This window comes from Macaca mulatta, chromosome 13 (assembly GCF_049350105.2).
Source record: "Macaca mulatta isolate MMU2019108-1 chromosome 13, T2T-MMU8v2.0, whole genome shotgun sequence".
NCBI classification, from domain to species: Eukaryota; Metazoa; Chordata; class Mammalia; order Primates; family Cercopithecidae; genus Macaca; species Macaca mulatta.
In genome coordinates this window covers 92,661,038-92,684,259 of record NC_133418.1, presented here as the reverse complement: position 1 = coordinate 92,684,259, position 23,222 = coordinate 92,661,038, and the positions used below count along the sequence as shown (strand labels likewise).

Genomic DNA, 23,222 nt, shown 5'->3' with positions numbered 1-23,222 from the left:
AAAAATAAGAACAAAACTTCAAAATCTGCAGCTCTCCACTCACAAAGGGGTGAAAAGAAAAAAAAAAATCTTCAGCTAACATAGTGTTTACAGGGACATTTACAGCGTTGCATACTTATATTAGAAATGAGGAAAGGTCTCAAATCAACAACTGAGGCATACTAAAGAAATTACAGGCCGGCGCGGTGGCTCACGCCTGTAATTTCAGCACTTTGGGAGGCCGAGGCGGGCGGATCACGAGGTCAGGAGATGGAGACCATCCTGGCTAACGCAATGAAACACCGTCTCTACTAAAAATACCAAAAATTAGCTGGGCCTGGTGGCAGGCGCCTGTAGTTCCAGCTACTCGGGAGGCTGAGGCAGAAGAATGGCGTGAACCCGGGAGGCGGAGCTTGCAGTGAGCCGAGATCACGCCACTGCGCTACAGCCTGGGAGACAGAGTGAGACTCTGTCTCGAAAAAAAAAAAAGAAATTACAGAAAAGAGAGCAAAATAAAGGAAAGAAGAAATAAACTAATAAAGATAAGGGTGGAAATCAAAATTATTACATCTTTATTATAAAAATTAAAAACAGAGACAAGATCTTACTATGTTGCCCAGGCTGGTCTCGGACTCCTGAGCACAAGTGATCCTTTGGTCTCAGCCTCCTAAAGTGCTAGGATTACAGGCGTGAGCCACCATGCCCAGCCCAGAAATCAAAATTATAAATGTAAACAATAGAAAAAAAGCAATGAAGCTAAAAGTTGGATCTTTGAAAAGATCAATAAAATTAGAAAATTTCTACCAAGACTGACAAAAGAAGACACAGATTACCAATATCAGAAACAAAAAAGGGGATATCACTACACACACTGCAGATATTAAAAGGACAATTAGAGAATAATATAAACAAATCTACACACATAAATTTGACAACATATATGAAATTGCCCAATTTTTTGAAAACCACAAACTACCAATAGTCGTGAGATATGGAATAGGTAACCGGAATAGCCTTATAGCTATTAAAGAAATTGAATTTGTAATCTAAAATTTCCCAAAAAAGAAACCTGCAGGCACAGATACGTTCGCTTGCAAATTCTGCCACACATTTTCATTTTTTTCCTTCTTCAACTGCCTTCATATCTACCACACATTTAAAGAAGAAATAATATCAGTTCTACACAATCACTTCCAGAAAATAGAAGTACAAAGAACAATTCCCAACTTATTTTATGAAGCCATCATTAGCTGGATATGAAAAGCAGACAAAGATGTAGAAGAAAAAAATTTAGGCCAGGCACAGTGGCTCACTCCTATAACCCCCGTGCTTTGGGGGCAGAGGTAGGAGGATCACCTGAGGCCAGGAGTTCGAGACCAGCCTGGGCAATATATCCAGACCCTATCCCTACAAAATATTTTTTAAATTACCCAGGTGTGGTGGCAGGTGTGAGTAGTCCTGGCTACTCAGGAGACTGAGGCAAGATAATCGCTTGGGTCCAGGAGATCAAGATTGCAATGAACTGTGATCACACCACTGTACTCCAGCCTTGGTGACAGAATGAGACACTGTCTTTAACGAACGAAAGAAAGTGAGAGAGACAGAATAGAGAGAGAAAGGAGGGAGGGAAGGAGGGAAAAGAAAAGAAAGAAAATTGAGGCTGGGCGAGGTGGCTCACGCCTGTAATCCCAGCACTTTGGGAGGGCGAGGCAGGCGAATCACGAGGTCAGGAGTTTGAGACCAGCCTGGTCAACATGGTGAAACCCCGTCTCTACTAAAAATACAAAAAATTAGCTGGGCGTAGTGGCAGGCTCCTGTAATCCCCGCTACTCTGGAGGCTGAGGCAAGAGAATTGCTTGAACCCAGGAGACAGAGGTTGCAGTGAGCTGAGATTGCGCCACTGCACTCCAGCCCTGGTGACAGAGTGAGACCCCATCTCGAAAAGAAAGAAAGAAAGAAAATTAAACTTTAGACCAATATCATTCATGAATATAGAATCAAAAATCTTCAACAAAATAGCAAATGGAATTCAGTCATGCATAAAAGAATATTATAGCAGCTGTGGTGGCTCACGCCTGTAATTCCAGCACTTTGGGAGGGCAAGGCCGGCGAATCACTAGGTCAGGAGTTCGAGACCAGCCTGGCCAACATGGTGAAACCCCATCACTACTAAAAATACAAAAAGTTAGTTGGGCCTAGTGGCAGGCTCCTGTAATCCCAGCTACTCTGGAGGCTGAGGCAGGAGAATCACTTGAACCCAGGAGACGGAGGTGGCAGTGATCTGAGATCGCGCTACTGCACTCTAGCCCTGGTGACAGAGTGAGACCCTGTCTCAAAAAGAAAGAAAGAAAGGAAATTAAACTTTAGACCAATATCATTCATGAATATAGAATCAAAAATCTTCAACAAAATAGCAAATGGAATTCAGTCATGCATAAAAGAATATTACGGCAGGTGTGGTGGCTCACACCTGTAATCCCAGCACTCTGGAGGCCAAGGTAGGTGGATCACGAGGTCAGGAGTTCGAGACCAGCCTGGCCAACATGGTGAAACCCCGTCTCTACTAAAAATACAAAAATTAGCTGGGCATGGCGGCATGTGCCTGTAGTCCCAGCTACTTGGGAGGCTGAGGCAGAAGAATCACTTAAACCCAGGAGGCGGAGGTTGCAGTGAGCCAAGATCGCACCACTGCACTCAGCCTGGTGACAGAGCAAGATTACGTCTCAAAAAAAAAAAAAAGAATATTACACCACCTCCAAATGGGTTTCATATAGGGAATGCAGGATGCTTAATATTTGGACATCAATCCATATAATTCATTATATTGGCAGTCTAAAAGAAAAACTACATGATCCTATAAATTGATGCAGAAAACACATGTAACATAATCCAGCATCCAGGCTGGGCGGCTCACACCTGTAATCCCAACACTTTGGGAGGCCCAGGCGGGAAAATCTCTTGAGCACAGGAGTCCGAGACCAGCCTGGGCAACATAGTGAGAACTCATCTCTACAAAAAATTTAAAAATTAACGAGATGTGATAGTGCACACTTGTGGTCCCAGCTAGTCAAGAGGCTGAGGCGGGCGGATCTGTTGAGCCCAGGAAGTCAAGGCTACAGTGAGCTATGATCATGCCCCTGCACACCAGCCTGGGTGACAGAACAAGACCCTGCCTCAAAAATAATTTAAAAATAATTTTATAAAAACAATCCAACGTCCATTCATGTAAAATGACATGATCATATAAATGGATACAGAAAACACCTTTAACACAATCCATCATCTATTCATGACAAAAAAAATTCTCAGCAACTTGATAAAAGACATCTACAAGAAAACTACATTTAACATTATACTTAGCGGTGAAAGTCTGAATGCTTTCTCCCTAAGGTCAGGAACAAGACAAGATGTTCATTCCTACCACCCCTGTTCAACATTGTACTGCACATCCTAGTCAGTGAAATAAGGCAAAAAATAAAAATAAAATAAAAGGAATACAAATTGGAAGGGAAGAATTTAAAATCATTCTTTTCAAAGATAACATGATTGTCTACAATAAAAATGTCAAGGAATCTACAACACCCTCTCCTGCAAACCCCACAAAAAACATCCTTCTAAAACTGGCTGGGTGCAGTGGCTCATACCTATAATCCTAGCAGTTTGCGAGGCTGAGGGGGAGGATCACTTGAGCCCAGGAGTTCAAGACTGGCCTCAGCAACATAGAGAGACCTTGTCTCTACAAAAAAGAAGGAGGGCCGGGCACAGTGGCTCACACCTGTAATCCCAGCACTTTGGGAAGCCGAGGTGGGTGGATCACTTGAGATTGGGAGTTTGAAACCAGCCTGGCCAACATGGTGAAACCCCGTCTGTACTGAAAATACAAAAATTAGCCAGGTGTGGTGGTGTGCGCCTGTAATCCCAGCTACTTGGGATTCTGAGGCAGGAGACTTGCTTGAATCCAGGAGGTGGAGGTTGCAATGAGCCAAGATTGTGCCACTGCACTCCAGCCTGGGTGACAGAGTGAGACCCTGTCTCAAAAAAATAATAATAGTTAAATAAAGTAAATAATTTTTTAAATGGCAAACATTACAAAATAATTCTAAACACCATGTAGGCCAAATTCAGCACACAGGTGATCACTTTACAAGATCAGTATAAAAGAAGAGTTGTCATGAGTAGATGGTGAGCTTCCTGACACAGAAGGTAGTCTAATAAAGTCTTCGTGACATCCAAAATCTTACAGAAGGGATTCCCACATTAAGGAGGAGGTTTCAAAGATTATCTGTACAAAACATTCTAGAATCTCAAAATGACAGAAAATTTCTCTGCAGGGTGACAAGCAAGGCAGAGCTGGGTGGGAAATTGCTTGTGTCTGAAACTAACCCCAGACTGCTACAGTTAAGTAGAACAAGGTTCCTGCTTCTCATAGCTTCACACCACATAGCATTCCTGCTCTGGGCAACCAAACTGGTCTACACAGGTAGGGCAGGCATTCTCCTTTAGTGTTATTCGGAATTTGGGGAAGTATCCCCTTTACCCAGAAAGATTGCCCTCACATATCTGTGTCTGAAGTCTAAAATCTGGAATTTCATCATGTTAGACAATATTCCCCAAATCTTCTACCATTCATTCTTTTTTTTCTTTTCTTTTTGGAGATAGGGTCTTGCTCTGTTGCCCAGGCACTGGTATGATCATACCTTGCTGCAGCCTGAAAATTCCTCGGTTCAAGTGATCCTCCCACCTCAGCCTCTAGAGTATCTGGGATTACAGGCATACACCATCACGCCCAGATGATTAATTTTTGGTAGAGACAGGGTCTTCCTATTGTGCCCAGACTGATCTCAAGTAATCCTCTGCCTTGGCCTCCCAAAGTGTTGGAATTACTGGTGTGAGTCACCTGGCCCGGCCCCAACTAAGTAAACAATAGTTAGGGTGGGAATGGGGCTGGGTATCTTCTACAATTTCCCAGATGAGAATCTTGTAACACAATTAGCTACTAACTCCTGCAGGTGATTAATTTACAGGCTGGATTTCCTCCAAGACTTGAAGTAGGGCAGGGTGTCACTTGGCAGGGGAGGACTGGGTATTGGTAAAGATGGGGGTGCTCGCAGAAGGATTTGCTGAAGACAAGCTTAACCTGCGCATATATATATATATATATATATATATATTTTTTTTTTTTTTCCTCTTTTCTTTTCTTTTTTTGAGACAGAGTTTCACTCTTGTTGCCCAGGCTGGAGTGCAATGGCACGATCTCGGCTCACCGCAACCTCCACCTCCCGGGTTCAAGTGATTCTCCTGCCTCAGCCTCCCCAGTAGCTGGGATTACAGGCATGCGCCACCACGCCCGGCTAATTTTGTATTTTTAGTAGAGACGGGATTTCTCCATGTTGGTCAGACTGGTCTCAAACTCCCGACTTCAGGGGATCCACCTGCCTCAGCCTCTCAATATATTTTTAATAAAAATATTTTTAATATATTTATATTTTTTAAAGATATTTAAACACATACATATATGTATATATGTAGGTGTGTGTATATATATCTTTCCAATCAGACTACAGCTCTGGGAATCTTCCCTATGGCTCCCAATCTGACAACTTTTCCCCAGCATGGACCTCTCTCCACCGCCCTTCTACCTTCCTTTCAAGTCCTGACACCTAGCAGAAACTACTAGAAAATTTAAAACAAAACTAATAAAAATGAAATCATGTCTTTTGCAGCAACACTGATGGAACCGGAGGCCATTATCTTAAGTGAAATAACTCAGAAACGGAAAGTCAAATACCATATGTACTCACAAGTGGGAGCTAAATAATGTGTACACGTGGAGATAGAAAGCGGAATAGACATGGAGACTTGGAAAGGTGGGAGGGTGAGAGGGAGGCAAGGGATGAGAAATTATCTAACTGATAATGGTGGTTACACTCAAAGCTCAGATTTCACCACCACGAAATATATCAATGTAAAAAAACTGCACTTGAACCCCCATATCTATAAAAATAAATAATAGATAAATAAATAAAGCAAAACTATATATCTAACATTTTCACAGTATTCCTGGCTATTATTTCCAGCCAGGCTTGATTATAGCTGTAAACTAAAATTCCTAGGCCCCCCTGCACCAATGGAATGCATCCCCTCTGGGCTAAGGGGACCCCGGAAAAAAACTTAAACAAAGGACCTGGCCATGACAGGATGGGAGGTCAAACACACATCATCATACTCCCTCTCTTTTGTGGTTTGAACACAACTCATCAGCATTACTGTTAACATAGAGATCATAAGACTAACAGAACAGACTTTTTATGGCAATAAAATACCAAGTTATAAACAGGACATAAGACCATGCCAGGCAAAGGCTAAGTCATGCAGCTCTACACTTAAAGAATAAACTGTCCTAGGCTGGGCGTCGTGGCTCATGCCTGTAATCCCAACAGTTTGGAAGGTGGAGGCAGTAGAATTGCTTGAGCCCAGGAGTTCAAGACCAGCCTGGGCAACATAGTGAGACCTCGTCTCTCAAAAAAAAAAAACAAACAATGAGGATCGACTGAGCCCAGGAGGTTGAGGCTGCAATGAACTGTGATTGCACCACTGCACTCCCACCTGGGTGACAGAGCAAGACCCTACCTTGAAAAAAAAAATTTTTTTTAAGAATAAACTGTGCCGTAACCACCACAGATTTTTCTTCTTTGGTAGCTAAACATGCATTGGTCTCAAGACAAGCAATATTGATAGTTGTGAATATTAAACAATTCGCAACTCATCCAGCTCACAAATGCTAACAATCCCTGTTCCACCTGCCATAACTACAGCTTTGATTGGAGAAGAGAGTGATTTCAGTAACTCTCTCCTGATCAGAGGAACACCAACCACAGACTGGTTCTGGCTGGTTTACAGAGATTGCATACCTGCTTACCTTTGTGTTCTGAAAAGAACTTCTGAAGTATAGGCCTATTGTAATACATTTAAATCATTTAAAGGGATGTACAATCTTTTGGTTTCCCTGGGCCACATTGGAAGAAGAATTGTATTGGGCTACACATAAAATACACTAACGCTAATGATAGTTGATGAACTAAAAAAAAAAAAAAAAAAAAAAAAAAAAATTTGCAAAAAAAACTCATAATGTTTTTAAAAGGTTTATGAATGGGCTGGGCGCGGTGGCTCAAGCCTGTAATCCCAGCACTTTGGGAAGCCAAGACGGGCAGATCACGAGGTCAGGAGATCGAGACCATCCTGGCTAACATGGTGAAACCCCGTCTCTACTAAAAAATACAAAAAACTAGCCGGGCGAGGTGGTGGGCGCCTGTAGTCCCAGCTACTTGGGAGGCTGAGGCAGGATAATGGCGTAAACCCGGGAGGCGGAGCTTGCAGTGAGCTGAGATCCGGCCACTGCACTCCAGCCTAGGCGACAGAGCGAGACTCTGTCTCAAAAAAAAAAAAAAAAAAAAAAAAGGTTTATGAATTTGTTCTGGGCCACATTCAAAGCTGTCTTGGGCCACGTGCAGTCCACGGGCTGCAGGTTGGATAAGCTTGATTTAAATGCTAAATCTCCACCCCAAAGTGAACTTGGGTTGTATGTTACATGCATGTTTATTCAATAGGCATGCGTCAAGACCACCTTCAGGAATATTCATAGCTCCTCCTGTAATCTGTTGAATATGTATGTTTAGCCAACCCATTCAACATAAAGCGTCTACCCCAACCCCTCCTTCGAGGTGCCTGTCTGTGGTCTTGGTTAGAGGCATGTTTCCCAGCCTGCGGGATGGCCAACTTGCAGGCTGTAACCCTTTAGAAGAAATAAAGTCTCCTCTCTCCTTTTCCAAATTTATACACTATTTTTTTTTTAAGTGAACATAGCACAAACCACTGATATTTACAATACCTGGCAGCCGTTGATTCTGTAGGTCGTGAATACTCAAGGTTTTCAGGTTTGTTACCGACGTGATATGCTGCTCATCTTCTATGGTGAGGGGACTGGCTTCCAGCATGAGAGAATAAATGTTCTTACAGGTACTCAGGACCAAACCGAGGCTTCCAGCCACACCAGCACATCTCTTTATTTGCAGCCTGAGGCTTGTGGCAGAGCTGAATATTTTTCCCAGATACTTGATATCTTTCTTATTCAACTTGCTGAAATCCCAGAGTGTGACCTCCAGAGTCCTGAATTCCTGCTTCCAGTTGAAGAACAAAGATACAGCCCTGCTGGGAATGTAGGTTTCTGGGGCCTCTTCCATGTGGATTGTGCCTGTGTCTTCTGCTGCCTTGTCCCATGAAGCCATAGCTCCCCCATAGAAGTCCAGTTTAATGAAGTCCAGAGCGCTTGCACAATTGGGCAAGTGTTCAAAGAAGTCAAATAAGTAATCGGGGATGTTCTCTGAGTTGATATATAAGCTTTTACCTTGAAAGAAAGCTTCAAATTCTTGGCTGAGGGCTGATTTGGATGTACTCTCATGATATAAATGGATGCCACACTCTACAAAGGAATTGATGTTTATGGCTTTCAGAATTTCTTGCTCAGTGGTGTTTTTCACACTTTGCAAAGATTCCTGTCTCCAGAGAGGCCTCTTGGTGATGGAAAGCCCGAGAAGGCAGCCATGTTGATACACTGCTGCGAGGTGCTTCATAACAGCCCTGGTGGCTTCCACAGATGACCCACAGGTGTACCGGAGCAGGCTGCTATACGTGGATGTAATGTCCGAAATGGAAACCATTTTCTGCAAGTAACCATTCCCCTTGGTCACCTCCTCTGGCTCATGAGACGTCAATAAACTGCTGAGTCTTCGTCCTGCTGTGTACTCCTGGAATGACTTGTGAAAGAATTTATACTTTGGCTTGAACCTTTGAGCCGTATATTTACAGAGGAGCCCAGTTGTCAGCAGGACTTCCTCATTCACGCTGGACACATCCTCCAGTTTGAAATCAAACTTGTGGGAGAACACACCCTCCAGAGCTAGGTCTCCACAGTGGTCCAGGCTCCGAATGAAGTCACTTGCAGTCACACCTTTATGTTTGTGTTTGTTTTTCTGTATCAACAGATCATAGAAGGTATGGAACAGTGTTGTTTGTGTGTGAGAGTGGAACTCACTTTCACCCATCTGGATTGCACAAGTGATGACCACAAAGAGAGGGGTCTTCATGAGATTCCTCAAGCACCTGGATTTCTGAATTTGGAGCAACAAGCCTTCAGCAAGCTCCTCGATCAGCACTTCTCGGATGAGAGCCTGCGCGCTGTCTTCTGTCATATCCCCCACCTCAGCAATCAGGGCACCAAACTGCCGTATGTGCCTCAGGCACTCAGTGGTGGTGGTCACGATGACCATGTTCTTGAAGCGGTGGTTTTCCTTTATCAGGGCTTCGATTTCTGGGCAGTTCTGGGGCTTGAATTCATTGTAGCCATCAAGAAGAAAAAGAACCCTCTGCCGTAGCTTCAGCAGCATGGCCATGAATGTCTGCTTCCTGAGTGTGTCTGGTATATCCAAGACCTGATCACAGAGGGTTTCAAAAAGTCCGCCCTGGGCCCTGCTGAGACGGATGAAGAAGACGAATTTGAACTTGGTCAGAGCCTCGCACTTTCCGGAGCCCCAGAGCATGGCAATTCGCTGCAGCAGAGTGGACTTCCCTTTGCCAGATTCCCCTTCAATGATGCAGGGGCTCTGAAGAGCCTGCAGGAGGCCGTTCAGGGTCAGCTGCTCCACGCAGTGATGGTGTTGGTCCTTCCTCCACAGGACAGGTTCTGTGAAGGTGCTTTTGAGGCTAAAAATAATGTCAATATCTTCACCAAGGGGATAGAAGTTCAGAAAAGATGGGGTATGGTACCAGCCCTTTAAATCCTGAGCCAAATCGTCCAAGTCTCCTTCTGATATCTGATAGAAAAGACCTATTAGAGAAGAGGTGATGTTAAAGAGGACCCAATTCTGTGTCTCCTCAAAACCTAGTGTTCAGGAGGATGAACGAGGGGGTGAGGCTGAGAATCTGCCATTGGTGAACGTAATGTCCTTTCCCAGTTCCGAGCAGGCACAAAGGGTCCTGTCTGCTCCCCCTTTCCCCGGCATCCTTTACCCCACTCCCCTTTTTGCTTTCTGTTTCCTCCTTTCCACAACCAAATCTTATAGCAGCTGGTTGGAACAGGGAGGAGCTTGTGTATGGGTTAAGGAAAGTAAAGAATTTGGCGGAGAAAGATGGTTGGGGTAACTGTCAGCATATTAGGCCTTCACTCTAAGTAAAATCTGTCATGACCTTATTTACTAATTTAAAAAAATAAAAACTGAATTCATATTTCATGAAAAATAGAATTGTGCTCTTGTGTCAGTCAGGCTGTCTTTACCAGGAGGCCTGGACATGGTAGGTAGTCAGCTGGGCCTCTCTCCCATAGGTAGATCTCATCCAAGCAGGGAACGCTGAGAACCACTGCTGCATTGGCAGCTTAACTAGTACACTCATTGTCCTGTTTTATCTTGCAGTGACACTATACTCAGTCATTTATTCCCTGGCCCTGGGGTTGTTTGGCTTCACCATCAATTGATCTACTATGAATTTTTCCTAAAATCATCTAAGCTTTTCTTTAGCAGGAATCAAAGGCCATTGCCAGGTGATATGAAGAGGAGGAAAAGCAGAGGCTCTGCCATCTGCAAAACTAAATGATACTTACTTTGTCCATTCAAGTCCTGAAATAGAGGATAGTTCCATTCCTCAAGGGATTTAAGAAAGAGGTTACAGGCCTCTGAACCCTTTTTCAAAATCATGTGAATGATCCCTCTCGCAGCATCCTGCTCCACCTTCTCGCAGCAAATGTTGCATACTTCTTCGTAATTCAGAACATTCCATGCAAATAGGTCATCTGTAATTTGCTTTACAACAGTCATTCCCATTCTTTGAATAAGGGCTCGGATATTGTCCTTTATGAAATTCACTGAGGAGATGGGAAGAAATATATATATTTATTTGTTTATATATAATGTGCATGTCAGCATCTGTCTCCAGAGCATTAGGGCCATGCATTTTTTTCCTGTGGGCATCTCCTGAGTTATGGAGATGCCAAATGCTTGAATTCCAGGCCTTTAAGAAATGCTCTGCAAAGCAGTTCTAACCCCAGAGTCATTGATGAGCAAGATGGTTTTGCTTTGGTGATGAAGTAAGGTGAGTTATCTTGTCCCTCCGATATAAAACAGTCCCCATTGAGGTCGTAGTGGTAAGACCGTTGGCTTTAGAATAACAGCACTGGCCTAGGATCTGCCACTTGCTACCATCTGTGTGACTTTGGCAAGTCACTAAGCCTCTTTGAGTCTATTTCAATTCTGTGCTGCTGGCTGGGCACGGTGGCTCACACCTGTAATTCCAGCACTTTGGGAGGCCGAGGCGGGTGGATCACCAGAGGTCAGGAGTTTGAGACCAGCCTGACCACATGGAGAAACCCTGTCTCTACTAAAAATGCAAAATTAGCCAGGTGTGGTGGTGCATGCCTGTAGTCTCAGCTACTCGGGAGGCTGAGGCAGGAGAATCGCTTGAACCTGGGAGGTGGAGGTTGCAGTGAGCCGAGATTGCACCATTGCACTCCAGCCTGGGCAACAAGAGCAAAACTCCATCTCAACAACAACAAAAAAAGTTATGTGCTGCTAAATGGTTTCACAAACTGGCCTTCTAGGAGTAAAGGCCCTAATTTGTAGCATTCACCAATCCCTGTGGTATAAATATTCCTACCATGGCCTATTTCAAGCTAACAGTGTATGTCAGCTGGCTAACAAAATCCTGAAAATTCAATAATCAGGTTTCACATCACAGTAAGAACCAGCTCCAGCACACCAGGGATTCCTCATCCGTACAATGGTGTGGAGAACAGTATTTAACTTAGGAAGTTGTTACAAGAATTCATGTATAGTATCTCGTACAAAGTTATAACTCAATATATGATAGCTACTATTTTTAGCCTTTATTCAGGTGTCACCCTACAAAGGAAGAGCACATTTTATCTCTCACAGACTTTGGTCTTTTCTGAAGAGTATCACATCAAAACATTGATTTTTATCCAATGTAAGCTCTCCCGCCTGGCCTTGAGGATAGTTGTGTCCTTTTTGTGTCTGACTCTGCAATGTCTAATTCTGAAAGGCAGACCACACTGTACCCAGGCACTGTGCCCACTGTGCCCATGCTATGTTTGTGACAGCTTGGAGAAATGTCTTCCTGGTTTTTAACTCTCAGACACCGTCTGCACTAGATTTCTTCCTGGGCTAGGCTGCTTCTGGGTTTTTTTGTTTTGTTTTGTTTTTGTTTTTTTGATGAAGTTTCGCTCTTATTGCCCAGGCTGGAGTATAAGTGCGATCTCAGCTCACCACAACCTCCGCCTCCTGGGTTCAAGTGATTCTTCTGCCACAGTCTCCCAAGTAGCTGGGATTACAGGCATGTGCCACCACGCCAAGCTAATTTTGTATTTTTAGTAGAGATGAGATTTCTCTATGTTGGTCAGGCTGGTCTCAAACTCCCGACCTCAGTTGATCTGCCCGCCTCAGCCTCCCAAAGTGTTGGGATTACAGGCATGAGCCACCGTGCCTGGCCGCTCCTGGCTTTCAAACCTGTGTTGACTGATCAGAGAGGGAATGTGCTTCTCTCAAAGACCCCAGAACCTCTCTGGCCTGAAATGCACCATCAATCACTCCAAGCACCAGGACCCCATCCCAGCTGTCCTTTCTCACCATTGCAGAGCTCTACTGCTGACCTCAGCCAGAATATTCCTTGTCTACATGTCCTGCAAGACAGTCCCATCTCTTTCCTTCTGGGGTCTCATCTGTTCTCTAGCTTCTACATCATCCCTATGGAAGTAACCTCTAAGTCTGTGTCCCGTTGTGATCTTCAGTTTAGAGCTAAAGAAATACAGCCTTAGCTGGATGCGGTGACTCATGCCTGTAATCTCAGCACTTTGGAAGGTTGAGGTGGGCGGATTATCTGAGGTCGGGAGTTCAAGACTAGCCTGACCAACATGGAGAAACCCTGTCTCTACTAAAAATACAAAATTAGCCAGGCATGGTGGCGCATGCCTGTAATCCCAGCTACTTGGGAGGCTGAGGCAGGCGAATCGCTTGAACCTGGGAGGTGGAGGTTGCGGTGAGCCGAGATCGCGCCATTGCAGTCCAGCCTGGGCAACAAGAGCAAAACTCCGTCTTGAAAAAAAAAAAAAAAAGAAAGCAAGCCTCAGAAAGGCTTAGAGACCCACATATACAAGTTCACAGCCTAGCCTTCCTAAGACTACATTTCTTCACCTATAAAATGAAGACACGTTATTTAAAAGATTCTATTTAAAAGACTCATTATATTGAATAAGTCACATAACTCTCATACACAAAAATGTCTCAAAATTGGAAAAGTGGCTGGGCGTGGTAGCTCACGCCTGTAATCCCAGCACTTTGGGAGGCCAAGGCGGGTGGATCACGAGGTCAGGAGATCGAGACCAGCCTGGCTAATATGGTGAAACCTCGCCCTTACTAAAAATACAAAAAATTAGCTGGGCATGGTGGCACGCGCCTGTGGTCCCAGCTACTCAGGAGGCTGAGGCAGGAGCATTGCTTGAACCCAGGAGGTGGAGGTTGCAGTGAGCCGAGATCACACCACTGCACTCCAGCCTGGGCTACAGAGCGAGAGTCTGTCTCACAAAAAAATAAAAAAATATAGAGATATATATATCTATATATACAAAACAGTAAGGTATTATTGTACTATGTTATATATCCTTGTATGTAGACCATCATACTCCTTCCTTATCAAGTAATTAGGTGGAAAAAATGCTGCTCATTTATTAATTCATTATTCATTCTTTTCAGAATATCTCTTTGTCTAGACCAATGCCTTTCAATAGAATGTTCTGTGATAATGAACATGTTCTATATCCGCATTATACAATATGGTAGTCATTAGTCATATCTGACTACTGAGTACTTGAAATCTGGCTACAGTGACTGTGCAACTGAAGTTTAAATTTTATTTAAATTCACCTTTAAATAGCTACAGGGGGCTAGTGGCTACTACTAATATACTAGACAGCGCAGGTCTACACCCAGTCGTTGAAGTGGAAAGAGCTACATTTTGGTTGCCACTTAGATCTACACCATGTTTCTTCACAATGAGCTTGATGTGTGTAGCTCTCTGCTGTCTGGCTGAACAGGTGATGAGAACACTTTAAAACATACACCTGGTCACTCTTTGTGTAAGTCCTATTCTGTCTGTGGTTCTGTCTTTTATCACAGGTTACCATATTTGCAACTGAATTCCTAAAACAACAGAAGAATATTTATCGGTAATTCCACATACGACTGGTCAGAGGAAGCCATGAATTGATTTTCCATTCAACATCACCAGTATTTGGTAGCAGACTGTATAACCAGGCAGATGTTATTTCTCATATACTTACTTGTTCTAAATGAAAGCTTCCCACCTTTCTATAACTCAATAGAAAATATTTCCAAATGGACAGGTCAAAGGTGATCCCAATATTGTCCTCTTTTTTCTATAAAACTACTCTTCATTCTGTAAAACAAACAAAACAGAACCAGAGACTATCAAGCAGAGGGGCCGGTGCAATTAACTAAGTAATTCCCTGCTTTTCATAGATAAGAAAATGGTGACTCAAACCAGATAAAAACTTGCTCAAAGCCACTGGCTATTCATGGCCAAGCCCTAAAGAGAACCCAGGGGTCTGGACTCCTGGCCTAGAGCTCTAAACTGTGTTCAACTGGAACTTTGCCCTTCTCTTCAAAGTTTCTTCTCATTTCTGCTGTTCAGAGCCAAGAAGGCAACTTGGAATTAAATGTCAAAAGATGGTATAAGTGTCAATATGAATGGTGCAGAGGGTACATTCTCTCCGGTATTTCCAAGAAAGAGTATATGGACTGGAATCATCCAGGGAGGAAGTTTTCATGGAGGAGACAGCACATGAAGCTGGTCTTAAAGGATAAGTAGGGCCGGGTGCTGTGGGAGGTCAAGGCAGGCGGATCACCTGAGGTAAGGAGTTCGAGACCAGCCTGACCAACACGGTGAATCCCCATCTCTACTAAAAATACAAAAGTTAGCTGGGCCTGGTGGCACACGCCTGTAATCCCAGCTATTCGGGAGGCTGAGGCAGGCGAATCATTTAAGCCCGGGAGACGGAGGTTGCAGTTAGCCGAGATGGTGCCACTGCACTCCAGCCTGGCAGACGGAGCGAGACTGTGCCTCAAAAAGGAAAAAACAGACTGTGCCTCAAAAAGGAAAAAAAAAAAAAAAAAAAAAGGATAAGTAAGATGAGGCGAGGTAGTTGGGTTGGGGTGGAGGTGGAGGTGAGGATGTAAAACGCCTTGCAGGTGAGAGGATGAGACCGGGGAGTATGGAAAGGGGGAAAGTTCTCTTGTCTCCTTCGCAGGGCGTGCGATGGGGGTGTGGCTTGCTTCTTCAGTGCCCGCTGCTCAGACCTCTAGGGGAGCATACAGATGGGCAGGCTGTGGGGTTCCAATCCCACGGCAGTGTCTAGTGGTGAATGTTTACAGCTCCTGAAGCCCCAGTGGGTGTGTGTTACAGGGTGCTCTTTCGGTTTAGCTGTCCGTAGGCGGCTTGTGTTAGCTCAATTAGACCCCTGCCTTATTGCAAGGACAGAGGGTTTTCTGTGTTCCGGGGTTCTTGCCTTGGGGTTCTTGCCTTGGTGTACCGGAGGAATTGGATCACACGTGGTCTTGGAGAAAGAGTGCAAGGTTTTATTGACTGGAAGAAGCTCTCAGCAGATGGGGTAGCCAGAAGGGAGATGGTTTTTCCCTGGAGTCAGACTGCCACCGACTCTTCTCCAACACTCCCGGCCAAACTCCGCGTCCTTCCTCTGGCGGATGCCCTGCTGGCTTGCCGGTGTCTGTTGTGTGCTCTTCCGCCAGCATTCGCCCTTCAATGTCCTCGCGACGTCCAGCTGCTTGTATCTTCTTCCGCCGATGTGTTCCTCTCGACGTCCAGCTGCTTGTGTATCTGCCTGCCAGGGTCTCTGGGATTTTTATACGCATAGGATGACGGTGTGGCAGGCCAGGGTGGTCTTGGGAAATGCAACATTTGAGCTCCAAGGCAGGAGTGCCTGTCCTCACCTAGGTTCGTGGGCACAGGCCTGGGGGTGGAGCCCTTGCCAGGGACCCGCCCTTCTGGGACCCGCCCTTCTCTTCCCTGCACTTCCCTGACCCGGTTCCCTATCAGTATGAGTAATTGAGGAGACAGAAAAAAGGAGTTATGCTTCCAGGGTACAAAGGGGAAAAGCTATGGAAAGCCTTGTATGCCAAGATGAGGCATTTGTTCTTTATCCTATGAGCAACTGGGAGAGATTATGCTATGAGGAGCATGTTTAAAGTGATGTTTTAAGAAACGGATTTCATCTTCCTGGTATGGTCCTGTCATTTCATCCTCCTAGATGGTTTGAAAAGCAACTTCCTTTCTCCCTTTCCCCTCCACACACTCTGAGAAGCAGGGGCCCAGAAGCCTCTGAGACCAAGTTAGATGATCTACCCCGGCTCCTCATACACACATACACGACCCCCTGCGTCAGGATGAAGATGCGAAGTCTGAATTAAAGGCAGCATGAGAGGGCAGACAGGAAGTGGGGAAGAGAACTAGAATCACTGGGTGGGGAGAAACAAAACGGGAGCTATGTGAGTGGGATTGGGGTATGTGAATGGAGTTGGCTTGGGAACTCATGTGAATGGAATTGGCATGGGAACTCATGTTATCCTAACATTAAAACTCTTTTTTTGAGACAGGGTCTCACTCTGTCACCCGGGCTGGAGTGCAGTGGCCTGATCATGGCTCACGGCATCCTTAACCTTCTGGGCTCAGGTGATCCTCCCACTTCAGCCTCCTGAGTAACTGGGACCACAGGTGTGTGCTACTATGCCTGGCTCATTTTTTTTCTTTCTTTTTTTTTTTTTTTTTTTTTTGAGACAGAGGCTTGCCGTGTTGTCCAGGCTGGTCTCAAACTCCTGGGCTAAAGTGATCTGCCTGCCTCAGTCTCCCAAAATGCTGGGATCACAAGCGTGAACCACCGTGTCTGGTCATTACCCTAACATTTTATTATGAACATTTTCACACATAGAGAAAATCCATCCCTCTATCCATTTATCAATCTATGTAAGTTGCAGATGTTAGCACATTTCTATGTCCATATAATTAAGTAGAATTCAATGCTGGTTTATTATTCTTTATTATTCTTTATTCTTTATTATTCTTTCTTAGGAAAAATTCACCTACAGTGAAAGCACAGATCTTAACTGTACCCTTTGATGAGCTGAAAAATGCTTCTACTTCAAACACCTATCAAGACAGAAAACACTGCCCTCTCCTTGGAAAGTATCCCATGCCCCTTCCCAGTCAAATTCCGTCTCCACCGTACCCTCACAGGCAATCTCTATTCTGATTTTTTTAAACCATAAATTAGTTTAGCCTGTTGAAGAACTTCACATAAACGGAATCATACAGCATGTGCTACTCCTTTCATTCCACACAATGTCTGTGTAAGTCATGCTGTTGCTTGTAGTATAAGTAGTTTATAACATTTCATTGCTTAGTAGTACTCTACTGTATAAAATACTACAATGTATTGGCCGGGCGCGATGGTTCACGCCTGTAATCCCAGCACTTTGGGAGGCCTAGGCGGGCGGATTACGAGGTCAAGAGATTGAGACCATCCTGGCTAACACGGTGAAACCCCGTCTTTACTAAAAACTACAAAAATTAGCCGGGTGCAGTGGTGGGCACCTGTAATGCCAGCTACTTAGGAGGCTGAGGCAGGAGAATTGCTTGAACCTGGGAGGCAGAGCTCACTGAGCAAAGACGGTGCAACCACACTCCAGCCTGGGCAACAGAGCGAGATTCTGTCTCAAAACAAAACAAAAAAAAAACAAAAACAAAACAAAACAAAACAAAAAAACATGCATTTCACAACAAAACCTCTCACTCAGGTTCCCCTCTCTCTCAACAAAACCTCTCACTCAGGTTCCCCTCTCTCTCTGCAGGAGAGAGAGCTATTCTCTTTTCTCTTTCTTTCCCCTATTAAACCTCCACTTTCTTTCTTTCTTTCTTTTTTATTACCTTTAATAAAGATAATAACATTTTACTGGTAAGGATCCGAGAAGGAGTCTGGATACCTGTTTCCCTCAATAGAACTTGGGAGGCCTCTCCCTTCATACATATTATCACTGAAGTACTAAAAGGAATACTTAATAGATCAAAGAGATTCATATTTACTTTAATAGCTGTGATCATAGAGCTTATAGCTATCACAGCTACTGCTGCTGCTGGTGATGTTGCTTTGCACTCTTCTATAGGCAGGCTGGAGTGCAGTGGTGCGACCTCAGCTCACTGCAACCTCTGCCACCTGGGTTCAAGCGATTCTCTTGTCTAAGCCTCCCGAATAGCTGGGATTACAAGTGCATGCCTCCTTACCCAGCTAATTTTTGTATTTTTAGTAGAGACTGGGTTTCACCATGTTGGCCAGAATGGTCTCTACTCCTGACCTCGTGATCCGCCCCCATCGGCCTCCCAAAGTGCTGGGATTACAGGTGTGAGCCACTGTGACCGGCCTAAACTTCCACTCTGGAACTCCACTCTCAAACTCTCTTTTTGTGTGTCTATGTCCTCGATTCACTTGGTGTGAGACAACGAACATGGGATATTTGCCCCAGACAATGATGCTGCTTCAAAAGCATATCTGTTTTCAGAAAATAAAATTTCCCTTTTATGTTAAAACTAATTCATTAACAATATAAAAAAATTGTCATTGAAATTGGAGCAGCCAGGTGTGGTGGCTCTCGCCTATAATCCCAGCACTTTGGGAGGCCAAGGCAGGTGGATCATGAGGTCAAGAGATTGAGACCATCCTGGCCAACATGGTGAAACCCCGTCTCTACTAAAAATACAAAACATTAGCCAGGCGTGGTGGCGGGCGCCTGTACTCCCAGCTATTCGGGAGGCTGAGGCAAGAGAATCACTTGAACCTGGGAGGTGGAGGTTGCAGTGAGCCGAGATTGCGCCACTGCACTCCGTCTGGTGATAGAGGGAGACTCTGTCTCAAAAAAAGAAAAAAGAAAAAGAAAAAAAAAAGAAAGAAAGAAAAGAAATGGGGGCAGCTCAGGAGCATAAGCAAGGGCACATTTTGGTGTCAGGATTGTGTTCAAACTACAGCTTTACCACTGACACGCGTAGTGGTAGTAGTGACTGGCACACCAGAAGGACTCAGTGAATAGCAGCAACTATAGATTCTTCTCTCCCTTTCTACTTCCCCAAAAAGGGGTGGGTTTGGGAAGAATCAAACCATCCCTGACTGGGTCAAAGTTTAAGTAAGAGTAGAAAAAGAGGAAGAAGATAGAGGAAGGAGCTAAAAAGTATAAAGTTTTTAATTGCTCTCAAGAACAAAATCAACCCATACACTGAAGCTCATGTAATTTTTCTCAGTTACCCACTGGCATACAGAACAGGGCTGTGGACCAGGCATGGGGGTTCATGCTTGTAATCTCAGCACTTTGGGAGGCCAAGGAGGGCAGATCACCTGAAGTCAGGAGTTTGAGACCAGCCTGGCCAACATGGTGAAACCCCGTCTCTGCTAAAAATACAAGAAATTAGCCAGGCGTGGAGGTACACACCTGTAATCGCAGCTGCTGGGGAGGCTGGGACAGGAGAGTTGCTTGAACCCAGGAGGTGGAGGTTTCAGTGAGCCAAAATAGCACCATGGCACTCCAGCCTGGGTGACAGAGAGAGACTCCGTCTCAGAAAAAAAAAAAAAAAAAAGAATAGGACTGCAACCTGTGTACTCCCCTGGAATGTAGCTATGGCCTTGCAACCCCTCCCCACAAGCTGTCCAGTGAATAACTGAATTGGGTGGAAGAAGTCCTTTCCCCACATTTGTACATTGGAAAATAATATATATAATATATATAACATATATATATACACACACACAGAGAAAGAGAGAGAGAAGGAGAGAGAGAGGAGAGAGAAAGATGGAGTCTCACTCTGTCTCTCAAGCTGGAGTGCAGTGGCACGCTCTCAGCTCACTGCAACCTCCACCTCCCAGGTTCAAGCGATTCTCCTGCCTCAGCCCCGCGAGTAGCTGGGACTACAGGCGTATGCCAATATGGCTGACTAATTTTTTGTATTTTAGTAGTGACGGGGTTTCACCATGTTGCCCAGGCTAGTCATGAACTCCTGAGCTCAGGCAATCTGCCCGCCTCGGCCTCCCAAAGTGCTGGGATTACAGGCATGAGCCACTGTGCCTGGCTGGAAAATAGTATTTAGAACTAATTCTAAAATTAGCAGTTTCTTACAAATGGTTACATGAGCTCCTCAAAGAACTGAAGTTTCTCTGGACCAATATAACCCACGTCTATGGGGTCATTCCCACACCTCACGGATAAAATAAGGGAAAGAGTACATATAATTAGGAGCAGACAGGAAGCACACGGAAATGGAAAATGTGTGTGCTTTGGCATTGCAGATCTGAATTCAAATCCTCACTCTGAAGCTTATGAGGTAAGTATCCCTAGACATGTTACTTAGTCTTTCCAAATCTTGCTTTAATATCCACCTCCTTGGACTGTTGTGAAGATTAAACATGAAAGTAGTTGTGATAAAGGTGGTCAGTGGGTGTTATCTGTCTTCCTTTCTAGTGAAAAGGCTCTAGACTAGAATGTTCTCAGGTCTTTAATAGGCTTCAGCAATCTCACATGTTAATAATAGTGTTATGTGCTGAACTGGGCTTCCCCCAAATCCATATGTTGAAGCCCTGAACTTCAGAATGTGACTGTATTTGGAGACAGGGCCTTTAAAGAGGTCATTAAGCTGAAAAGAGGCTGTGATGAGAAGAGGAAATTGGGACACACAAAGGGAGATGCCAGAATGTGCATACAGAGAGAAAAGGCCAAGGAGAGAGGTGTGGGGAGAAGCTAACCCTGCTGACACCTTGATCTTGGACTTCCAGCCTCCAGAACTGTGAGAATACAAATTTCTGTTGTTTAAGCCACGCAGTCTGTGGTATTTTAAACAAATTAATATGACTAGTATTATAGAAGTGTGTGAACTGTTAAGAAGTGTGCTAACTGGTTCTATCCTAGTTTTGTAGACAATTAGCAGTGTGATGTAGGGCAGGACATTTAACTCCTCTCTACCACATTTTCCACCTCTCAAAGCCAGGCTGCAAGGATCAACTGAGATAATGTATGTAAAGACCCTATCACGAAATAGGTGTCCCGTAAAGGGTGATTTCTTTCACTTCTGTCTCCAAATACCAGGTTTCTCATCAGTAACTCGGGAGATTGGATGGACTAAGTAGTCTACCTGGTTCCTTTCAGCTTTGATCATCTGTGATTCTAACAACAGTCTTAGCAACAAGAGTGAGTTTCCTGGCCGGGCGCGGTGGCTCACACGTGTAATCCCAGCACTTTGGGAGGCCGAAGTGGGCAGATCACGAGGTCAGGAGTTTGAGACCAGCCTGGCCAACATGGTGAAACCCTGTCTCTACTAAAAATACAAAAATTAGCCAGGGCACGGTGACGGGTGCCTGTAATCCCAGCTACTCGGGAGGCTGAGGCAGGAGAATTGCTTGAACCCAGGAGGCAGAGGTTGTAGTGAGCTGAGATCACACCACTACACTCCAGCCTGGGTGACAGAGCAAGACTCCGTCTCAAAAACAAAACAAAACAAAACAAAAGGGTGAGTTTCCTTTCTGTAATGCCAAAAAGTGTTTTCAAAGTCCTTTCCATCTCACAGTAGTCCAAGGGGGTACATGTACCCCTTGAACCTGATGAAACCCCAGCAGACCCAATTAACCACCCCTAAAAGTTTCTCAGCAGGAAATCCCGCCAGTCATGCAAATCACACTCGTCAATGTTAAGGCTTTTGTACGTCCCAGACACAAGCTTTAAATGAATGTAAACCCAGGTTTTAATATTTGGGTCCCAGACCTTAAAAATCCCTTTCTCTCTATCCACAGTACCTGGCTGAGCAATCCAATTGCCCTCTTCTTGGGGGGACCAAGACACGTTTTTAAAATAAAGTTTCTTTGTATTTGCTTTCCGTTTCAGTGAGGTCTTGAGTTCTTGTAGACCAGATGCCTTCTTGTTCTGTGAAAGGAGAGTGCACAGAGAGGAGAACTGCTGAGCAGTTCCTTTTTTTTTTTCCAAAGCACAATAAGAGTGGTTTGGACACAAGTACTACCAGTTCAGAAAGGAAAGATGGGTGTAGCCGGGGAAGAAGTAGGACTTCAGAGTTAAGGATGCAAGAGCTAGAAATTCCCTCAAGAAAGGAATTGCTCATTTGTTTCCTGTTTGTTCACAACATAGGAATTCTATTGCTGTTCAGTTATTTATTCTATGCCTTAAAATGAAACAAAGTCTTTTGAACATCCAACATGTATTTTTTTTCTCTTTCTTTCTTTCTTTCTTTCTTTTTTTGAGACAGAGTCTTGTTCTGTCACCCAGGCTGGAGTGCAGTGGCACGATCTCAGCTCACTGCAACCTCTGCCTCCCAGGTTCAAGCGTTCCTCCTGTCTCAGTCCTCCCAGTAGCTAAAATTACAGGCGTGCACCACCACGCCCAGCTAATTTTTGTATTTTTAGTAGAGACAGGATTTCACCATGTTGTCCAGGCTGGTCTCAAATTCCTGAACTCAGATAATCTGCCCGCCTCGGCCTCCCAAAGTGCTGGGATTATAGGCGTGAGCCACCTCACCCAGTCCCAACATGTATTTTTAATGCTCAACCATGGGAGATAGAGCGGTAAATGAAATGAGCCAGCTTAGTTGGCTAAAGCATATTGCTACTGCAGTCAAGGTCATACTTACCCCCGCATCTTGAAGCCCAGAGGACTTCCAGCAGATGTGTACTCTCAGTCAGCAGGGTACTGGGCAAGGTCACACAGGGCAAATGGATCACCAGTTTTGGTCCACTCCACCGAAGATGCACGGGGACACCCTCTGGAGTATAAACAGCCAGGGGCTCACAAGGGCACACTCACATTGGACACTGTGTTCACAGACTCCAGGAGGCCAGCTTATACTCAGCTGAGGAATGAAGAAATCTCTTTGCACTTCTCTTGAGGATGACACTCTTGCATACTCTTTCCTCTGTCTTTATGTTATGTAACTTCTTATTTCAAAAAGAACATTCTGACAGTAGCCTATCTGCCATAGAGGGATATCAAAGCTTCCCCACAAATAAATGTCTACATCCTGGGTTTTCTAAGGGAGCATCAGTGTCAGTGTTT

At 44.6% G+C, this 23,222-nt stretch overlaps 1 protein-coding gene across 1 annotated transcript in view; it reads right to left on the bottom strand.

Moving 5' to 3' along the window:
* Positions 1–22,105, bottom strand: part of NLRC4 (NLR family CARD domain containing 4) — a 41,104-nt gene extending 18,999 nt beyond the window's left edge. Inside the window, exons 1-4 of the mRNA XM_015112067.3 lie at positions 21,956–22,105; positions 14,381–14,496; positions 10,634–10,894; positions 7,868–9,862 (exon numbers count right to left, since the gene is read on the bottom strand). Coding sequence (XP_014967553.3) covers positions 7,868–9,862; positions 10,634–10,894; position 14,381 — 2,257 coding nt within the window. The 5' untranslated portion in view covers positions 14,382–14,496; positions 21,956–22,105. The remainder of the gene's footprint in view (positions 1–7,867; positions 9,863–10,633; positions 10,895–14,380; positions 14,497–21,955) is intronic.
* Between the last annotated feature and the right edge of the window lie 1,117 nt (positions 22,106–23,222).